Raw genomic sequence first — 9,336 nt, 5'->3', positions numbered from 1 at the left:
TGATCGCTCCGCCATAGATCCTCGCAATTGACCGGGAACAAAAAAGAAGACCAGGTAGATCGAACGACTTGACTTGACAGGGATGGAACTGCAGGTGCGCTTCGAGCAAGTTCTCCCTTGCGGGTTGCTCTACCTGGAACGACGGTTTCAGATGCTTGGATCCGGTGACGGCAGTAGAGCGATCTTGGCTACGGCACGAACGATGTCCTTCCCTGGAGCAGTGCGTAGGGTCACGACTCGGACGACCCCGTCCTTGCCCGGGTGCAGCTTCATAATACGCCCGAGTGGCCAGCTAGCAGGAGGGATGTTGTCTTCCTTCACGACGACGATGCGGCCCACCTCAACGGTGACCGGAGGATTGCAGCCTTTCGTTGCCCGTGACTGCAGCTGTTGAAGGTACTCCGGGTACCAGCGGGCCCAGATGTTCTGGAGATGCTTCTGAACCACATCGTAAGCTTCCAGACGGTTGTCAGGAATCCCACGAAAATCAGCATCGGGTACCGCTTGAAGGTTGGCCCCGACGAGAAAATGTCCTGGAGTTAGGACCTCCAGATCGGGCGGTTCACTTGGCGGACGGGAATTGAGGCACATTTCGACCTGTGCCAGTAGAGTCAACATCTGTTCGTAGGCAATGTTTGTGTTGCCTACTATTTTCAGGAGGTGCTTCTTTGCTGACTTGACGGCAGCCTTCTAAAGCCCGCCAATGTGCGGTGCACGTGGCGGAATGAACTTCCACCGAATCTCGTTCTCCGCACACCAATTGAAGATCCGGTCCCGATCGTTGTTGTCCACTTGCAGCATCCGGTACATGCGGTTTAGTGCGTGTGATGCACCCTTGAACGTTGTCGCATTGTCCGAGTGCAGCTCGGAGATTCTTCCTCTTCGAGCATCCACACAACGGAGGGCTGCCAGGAAAGCAGCTGTAGTGAGGTCGCTAACAAGCTCGATGTGGACGGCTCTCGTGGCGAAGCAACCGAAAATTGCCACGTAAGCCTTGGTTGGGGCACGATTGCGGACAGTTGCTTTCAACAGGAACGGTCCACAGTAGTCGACTCCACAGACGGAGAATGGACGAGTTGGTGAGACTCGCGATGCCGGAAGATCTACTAGACTAGTGTGGGTTTGCTACGAAAGCAAGTGTGGCAATGGTGGAAAACGGATTTGGACAAATTTCTGCCGCCAAGAATCCAAAACTTCTGGCGCAGTGTGGCTAGCAGGAGTTGCGGCCCGGCGTGCAGTAGCTTCAAGTGAAAGAAACTAGCCAGCAGAGTCGACAGCGGGTGTTTGGCAGAGAGTACGATAGGATGCTTGACGTAATCGGAGACTGTGGCGTTCCGCAGCCGGCCACCGACGCGAATAATGCGATATTCGTCGATGTATGGCTTCAGCCACTTCATGGCGGATGATTTGATGACTGGTTCACCGCTCGATAGGTGAGAGATCTCTGCAGGAAACGACTGTTGTTGAGCTAGCCGACACAGATGAAGTTTAGCACGTTGCAATTCGTCGGTGGAGACTGGAGAAACGGTATCGTTGCGAATACTGAGTTGGTGGTACCTGTCTGCGTCCGTTCGGCGCAGTACTACGCGTGCTCGCAAGGGTTGCAGGTATCGTAAACAGAACGCAGTAACGCGACGAGGCTTGGAGAAACTGGAGTAACGTGCAAACAGAATGTCATGGAACTCGTTCTGTATGACGCTCATCGTAACGTGTGACACATTGCGTTCTTCGGTGATAGTCTCTGCTCCTTTCCTCGGTAGGAATGAGATTCGAGTGATAACCAGATTGGGCCGTTCCACCAGCGCTTGCATTGTAGCATGTCGACAGGGCTGAGTCCACGTGAAATATCGTCAGCGGGGTTGTCGAGACCGGATACGTGCTTCCAGTGACTGATATCGGTCGAGTGCTGGATTTGTGACACTCGGTTCGCTACGAAAGCCTTCCAACGGCTTGGAGGAGATCGTAGCCAATGGAGAACGGTAGTGGAGCCCGTCCAAAAATAAGCGGGTGGTGACATCTTCAAGGCAAAAACCACCTTCTCGAATAGCTGCGTTGATAGTCGTGCAGCACAGAGTTCCAGCCGGGCGATGGAATGTCTACTGGATAACGGCGCGACCTTTAATTTTGCCGTCAGTAGCTGAACAGATACTCCGCCTCTGGTTTCAGCTCGTACGTAGCAACAGGATCCGTAAGCTCATTGAGAGGCGTTGGCGAAGAAGTGGAGTTGGAGATTGACGGCGATTGGAAGCGAAACAAATCGTGGGACACGAACTTCGCTCAATAAATATAGAGTGTTATGAAACGCCTTCCACTCCTCCTGTAGCTTGGTTGGGAGTGCTGTATCCCACTCACAGGCCTTCCTATTCTGCTTCAGTGCCCATAAGCTCTGCATGAATAGTTTGGCCACCACAATTCTAGGACCCACAAGACCAAGTGGATCGAAGATTTGCGCGATGTAAGACATCACTTTTCGCTTTGTCAGGACTATGGCCTGTGGAGGTAGCTGAACTTTGAACCGTAGTGCGTCGGTTCTCGGTTCCCACACGAGACCCTGAGTCGAAACAGCCGGCTCGTCCTGAAGTTCATGCAGCGGTTGAACAGCTAAATCTTCCGATGGAACACCATGTAGAACATGGGGAACATTCGATGCCCATTTCTTGATTGGGAAGCCTGCAGTTTTCAGCATCGACGTCACTTGTTGCCTCAATTCAATTGCAGATTCTACGTCATCTGCATCCGAAAAGAAATCGTCAACGTAGAAATCATAAATGAATGGATACTGCAGCTGGAAACTGGTGCCCATTGTCGCGTGCAATCTGCTGCAGAGTCCTGGTTGCAAGGTACGGAGCAGACGCGGTGCCGTAGGTCACCGTCTGCAGCTTGTAAGTGGAAATAGGGTCATTGGAGTTGGTCCGGAAGCGAATCCGTAGGAATTTGCGGTCTTCTGGAGAGTGGAGCATCTGCCGATACATTTTCTCCACGTGGGCGACAATAGCGTCGCAGCGAATGCAGAAACGCAACACGATGGAGAGCAGATCCTCCTGAACGACTGGTCCAACCAAGAGTGTGTCGTTTAATGAATATCCGGAGGATGTCTTGCACGACATATCGATAATGACCCTAACGTTTATAGACGTGCTTGACTTTTTGAAGACAGCGTGGTGCGGTATGTAGCAGTGCAGTTGATTGTCGTCTACTGGATCGATGAGCTTCTTCATATGTCCTAACTGGAGGTTTTCGTCCATAAAACGAAGATACGCGTCCTTGGTGGCAGGATCACGGTCGAGACGCCGCTCGACACTCATAAGACGGCGATCTGCTATATCGGGATTGTCGGTTCGAGGAAGACTGACGATATACCTTCCAGAAGGATCACGGGTGGTAGTAGCTACGTAGTGCTTATCACAACGATCTTCTACAACGGATAGTGCTAGTCCTCCGGAGATGTCCTCGATTTCCCAGAACTTCTTAAGCGTAGCTTCTAACGGGTCATCTTTCGTAGAAAGGTTGCAGATCCGAGGAATACAATTGTGTTGACTGGATGCGGTGCCAGCGACAGTCCATCCGAATGGTGTTTCAGTCAACCATGGAAGTCCGTCCCCTAACGGAATCTTCCGACCACTATGAATCTCCCAGAAGGCTTCACTGCCGATAACGAGGTCTATCCTCCCTGGGATGTGGAATTGAGGGTCGGCGAGACCAACCCTGGGAATGTTCCACGACGAGATGTTGAGTGGTATGGTCGGCAACTGTGCCGAAGGATTTTTAAGAATGAGGAACTGTAGCTTCGTCGAAAACTCCTGTGTTCTCGACTGGATGGTGGCGGTAATTGCACTTTTCACACAGTGTGTGGAAAGGCCGATCCCTGCTATGGAAATGTCCACTTTCGACCGGGTGTTGAACAGCAGCTTTGCTAGTGGCTTCGAAATGAAGTTGGACATTGAAGCCGAGTCCAGTAAGGCTCTTGCCTGGTACACGTGTCCGTGATCATCAACGACATTGAGGACAACCGTTTCCAACAAAACAGTATTGCATGCAGTTCGGACTGCCATGCTGACATTGGGAGGAGCGGAGCTCCGAGTGCCCACACTAGTGGACGGAGACGGTTGTTGAACGGGAATAGTAGATGACACGGTTGAACTCGATGACGACTTGGATAAAGCAGGATCGTGAAGCAGCGAATCGTGTCTTTCGTGGCACGTACGACATGAGAACTTCGACGTACACTTCTTCGACTGATGTCCGCTGCACAGGCAGTTCCAATACAACCGCTTCAACGTGACGAATTCTCGGCGAAGGCGTACATCCTTCCCAAGGGAAATAGGGCAGTTGCATAGGACGTGATTGTCGGAACAGAACAGTAAACATGGTGAGGAGGAATTGGAGGATGCAGCAGCGTTGGCTGCGAACTTGATTTTGGTGGGTTTTGGAATGGTGCCGGCCACCTTTGCCGACGGCGTTGGATGCTGATGGTGCTCGTAGCCTACTGAATTCAGCACTCGTACGCGCTGATAGAGTAATTCTACCAGCTCCTCATACTTCACGTCATCCTGCGTACTAGTCTTTTCCTCCCAGGCCCGCAAAGTGGGTGGGTCCAGCTTGTAGGACAAAATATTCACCAGAGGTGTGTCCCAGTGCTCCACAGGTTCGTTTAGCTTCTTCAAGGCCTTCACATGGCGCTGGAAATCGTCGATCAGGCTGTGGATGCGATTGACAGACTCCTGCTTCACCGCTGGTAAATCGTAGAGTGCCGGAAAAGTTGCCGCTTGAAGAATCGACGGTTGTCGTATCGCTTGAGGAGTGCGTCCCAAGTGCAAGCGTAATTGTCGGCTTCGATATCGACCGACTCGTAGGGCTTTTTTGCGTTCCCTTCCAGAGACTGCAAAAGGTATTGCAGTTTGGCGACCGTTGGTATGTCCGCATTGCAGTGAACCATGGACGAAAATGTATCACGGAACGACAACCAACGTGAGAAATCGCCATCGAAACGTGGGAGGTCGATCTGCGGTAAGCGGAGGTGGAAGTTGGCAGGCGGAGCAGCAAACGAGGCGTTCAGTTGCGCTTGATTACCTTCGATGGGGAGTTTCGAAAGCAGGAATCCCTTTGCGGTACAATACCGATGCTCGAAATCTACTCTTCCGGCAAGATGTTCTTCCAGATCTTCGCTATCTAGACGCTCGATGGTATCTTGAACCTCCGCAAACGCAGTATTCACTTTGGCTAGGGAGTCGATTCTCACTTTTCGCATAGCGATCAAAGATGATCGCTGGACCACCTTATCCGCGAGGATTTTCTATTCCTTGTCGGCGAGCACACAAACACGGGAAACGTACGGAAACGGTAGCAAATCGAAACGGATCTCCTTCCCGGCGCGAGCTATTCGTTTCTTCGCGAAACCGTATCGGCGAGGCGAACACACAATCGAACGAATCAGATCCTTCCCGTCGCGGTGTATTGGCTTTCGCGACGAATAAATCGACGGGAAAGGGTTGTTTTAATCGAACGTATTGCTCCTTCCTGTCGCAAACAGACCCAATCCTACGCGGCAACACGATCAAGGGCGCGAACGGTTTCCACTTGAATTGTGTACCGTTTCCCACCAATTGCCACAATGACTTAACAAATTCGGAAAAAAGTCACCCAACTTTCGTCAACCAAATGAAGTTGAATTCAATTTGGTTGGAATAATCTTTCAATTTGTTGTAACGCTACTGCAAGCCACATGCATAGAATAATGGAACTGACTCACCGGGTTGTTGTTGCAGATGGTCGCTCCAATCCCAGTAGTGATATTAGCACCACCACACACCGGCAAACAGCTTCCCGCCAGTAGCCTTGATCGAGCGAAATTTATAAAAAAAATCTATGAAATCTTTGGTTTTCCAGAAAATCTGTGATCTTTGATCAGATACCTTTGATAAAGTATGTCGAAAAATCATCGGAATTAAGATAAATCTGTGAATGTGGTAACACGGAATATCTGTTTTAAATAGACGAATCCAAGCAAAAATAGGAAGAAGAAGACAACCAATGGCTTTAATGGTGGTAAAAGTTAATACAATTCTATCAATGAAATTTCGATAAGAAAATTATTTCGAGCGTTTAGTGGAATGTCTTTACTTGTCATAAGACGAGTTCGTACAATTCCATTTAATTCCACCACTTGATTGTACCTTGAAAACTACGTATTCTGACCTCAACAATAAGGTTGTCTTCAGTGTCTCGTACTTGACTCGACATCAAATCTTGATTATATAGGAAAATGAGATATGAACATGATTGATAAAAGTTTTATCTCTTTTATCAATTATCTTCAGACGACAATATCAATATTCGGCACTTCAATATCATGAGGAAATGAAGTTATGTTATTTGTAAGAAGCAATCAATATCATGTGCTATTGGCTTGTTCTCATCCATAACATATCTTGATTACACGGTTTTAAAAAATTATCTTCCTTTTACTTCCACTAATTGGAATCTTTTATCTCTCATATTAATCAAGTCCATATCATTTTTTGTTATTCTGTTCATTTCATAGCTTCTGGACGGGTAGTAGCATTTAAAAAATCTTTAACCTCAATTTACTAAGTGCACGAAATGAGAGCTTTGTTATTAAAGCCTAGATCATTTATTCATTTTAGAGATAGTGGCGTTTCTAGTGGTCGAATATGCAAGTTTTTCGCACCATTTCATAGTTAGTAAACCATTCTTTTCGGTCTTTTTTTTTTCACTAACGTGTTTCAAAATATTTACCATGCAGGAAGAGAAACATGAAATAGTTCTGCACAGTGCGCCGACTGACAAGCGGCATCGACAGGAAACTGCGAGAATTTCTTCGAAATAACGATGCATGATTCGTTTCAGTCATTCATATGAAATAAAATAATATAACTTTTGTTTCATTCTTAGAAAGTTTTTCGATCAAACTGAAAGTTAAAAAAAATACACGCATTTTAAAGTGCCCCATTTCTTAACGATCTGGTCTTTATTATAGAGTTTTGTAGCCCTTGGCTAGCTCATCCCTTAATTAAATTTTTTATCATCAGAACTATTAATGTTGCTAATATTACGCTCCATATATATTCCTACCCTTGGAATAGCGAGCGAATTTATATTTTTAATTCTTGAAGAAACATGATAATAGCATAGATAATAGTGGCAACACTGGAATTAACAAAACCCAAGGAAGGACAATGAATGAAGTGCAACAATGCAGCAGTTCATCACTCATTTGAATTTTTTCCCTTTGCGCACTTGCACTTTTAGGGTGCACCGGAAATATTCCCGCTCTGCTCATTGTGTCATCATCGAGGGTCAACCCTAGCGCCCAATAGGGATGGTCATGGCTGCAACGCCGCATAAGCAAGAAAAGAACAACGCAATCCAGTCAGAACAAAGCAGATGACTTTCGCATTGTGTTTGTTTAACTTTACGGTTAATGGCTATCCAATTACCGGGAACACCTTCTTTCTTACAATCACTCGCTTGGTTTCGCTTGTCTCCCGATGTACAGATTACTGAGTAAAGGCGATATCACCACCAGTAGTAGGGCGAGAAACAACTGGAACTGGACACTGTCGTGGCCCATTCAGAAAACTGGATAAGTTGTAGCTTCTACTGTGCCATTTTCCGACGGGATGGCAGGTCCTGCTGGCCAAACACTGGCTGTGTGCAAATAAATGAACGAAAGAGGACGATTTAATTGATGGTTTGTCGAAAGTGGATGGAACGAAAAAAAAAGTCTTCCGGGGTGGACGTTTTCAACGGTAGGTAGATTGGTTTATCCGGTAGTAGGACTGAAAGTGAGCAACATCTTGCAACCGTGTTGAACAGCTATGTTGGCAATATTATACGTTATACGTTTCTTGTGGAAAATTGTCATAATACCAATAATTTCGATTGATAATCTAAATAATAACAATAATTTATACTTATTTGTGTTGACTAGTTACTTGCCTTAAGATGAATAGCGTTAGAATAGCGTTAGAATATAATTTTCAAATTACGCTTTTTCCAAATTCCCAAAAGCAAGCGCAAACAACAAATCCAAGGTATCTTTGAATGAATATGAAATTAAACTGATTTTTATAAAAATTGATATATTTGGAGATTGTATATCATTTTCTAGGCTTTTTAATGGCTTATTACTTATGGTAATTATGCTGAAAGCAAATTGGCAACTGAGTGTTCTAATTGCGCATCCACAGTAATGAAAATAGAGCTTGCGATAGTGAGGCAAGCACAATGATACTCTATATCCAGAGAAGCCGGTAAAAATTCCAACCCAAAAGATTTGATCAACCGGAATTAGAACTGAACCTGCCTTACCTCTAGCTTGGTCATACATCGTCTTTTCTGATAAAACTCTCTGAGGTCATAAGAAAATTATTTTGAGCTTTTTAGTGGAATGTTTTCACCTGTCATAAGACGAGTTTATACAATCCCATTGAATTCCACCACTTAATTGTATCTTGACAGATACGTATTTCGACCTCAAAGGTACGGCCGTCTTCAGTGTCTCGTACTTGACTCGACTTGTACTTGACTAAGTCGAGTCAAGTACGAGACACTGAAGACGGCCTTACATTTGAGGTCGAAATACGTATCTGTCAAGATACAATTAAGTGGTGGAATTCAATGGGATTGTATAAACTCGTCTTATGACAGGTGTCTCTGAGGTCTCTCGATTTTACTAGTACCTTTAATTGACCTAGTTTTCTCCACATGTAAGATATTTGTTTTTTGATGTTTTAACCTCTGCCATAGCCAATAACTAATTCATTACCATGATATTTTTTTGCATTTATATGAACAACAAAAAAGCATTCAAGTAATTCCATTGATTGAGAACTCAAGTCATCCGCATTTAGGTGAAATATCGACACTATCGGATTGAGATTTCGCCCTAAGCCAGAAAACCAAGAATTTATTCATATTGCAGAAATCGATGGTAGTTACAAAACCTGCCGAAACCCTTATTAGCATAAAATTCATTATCCGTACGCTTCAATGCCATAATTTTGGCACGAGCCTGTCCGTCATTATCCCAATCATCCACATAAATCATAAATCCCCCTTCATCTGATTGCAGTTATGCTGTCTAACAAGTGATTGCACGTACATGAGAACTCTGCCCCGAATCTATCAGCTTAATAATGAGCGGTGCTTCCTCACGTAACATGTGTCATCAGCTACTGGCGGCCTATATGACTTCGTATCCTGCCATACGCACGTCGTCCTCCCACAGGAAAAGTCAAGCGTACTCATCATAAATATCCCTAGAACAGAGCAAATCAACCGTTCCTCCGCCGTCCACCGCCAGTGTCCGTTCCC

The 9,336-nt window shown here is 46.0% G+C and overlaps 2 protein-coding genes across 2 annotated transcripts; both read right to left on the bottom strand.

Moving 5' to 3' along the window:
- Nucleotides 1-690: 690 nt before the first annotated feature.
- Nucleotides 691-1,811, bottom strand: LOC134223117 (uncharacterized). The gene is made up of 2 exons (XM_062702254.1): nucleotides 1,263-1,811; nucleotides 691-1,125 (listed from the first exon to the last, which is right to left on the bottom strand). The coding sequence occupies exons 1-2, from the start codon at nucleotides 1,809-1,811 to the stop codon at nucleotides 691-693; spliced, it is 984 nt and encodes a 327-aa protein (XP_062558238.1).
- Nucleotides 1,812-2,194: 383 nt separating this feature from the next.
- LOC134223116 (uncharacterized) lies at nucleotides 2,195-5,248 on the bottom strand. The gene is made up of 3 exons (XM_062702253.1): nucleotides 4,780-5,248; nucleotides 2,810-4,732; nucleotides 2,195-2,730 (listed from the first exon to the last, which is right to left on the bottom strand). Exons 1-3 carry the CDS (start codon nucleotides 5,246-5,248, stop codon nucleotides 2,195-2,197), a joined length of 2,928 nt encoding a protein of 975 aa, XP_062558237.1.
- Between the last annotated feature and the right edge of the window lie 4,088 nt (nucleotides 5,249-9,336).

Source organism: Armigeres subalbatus, chromosome 3 (genome assembly GCF_024139115.2).
Source record: "Armigeres subalbatus isolate Guangzhou_Male chromosome 3, GZ_Asu_2, whole genome shotgun sequence".
NCBI classification, from domain to species: domain Eukaryota; kingdom Metazoa; phylum Arthropoda; class Insecta; order Diptera; family Culicidae; genus Armigeres; species Armigeres subalbatus.
The sequence above is the reverse complement of the archived record's forward strand: the minus strand, read 5'-3'. Positions and strand labels throughout refer to the sequence as shown.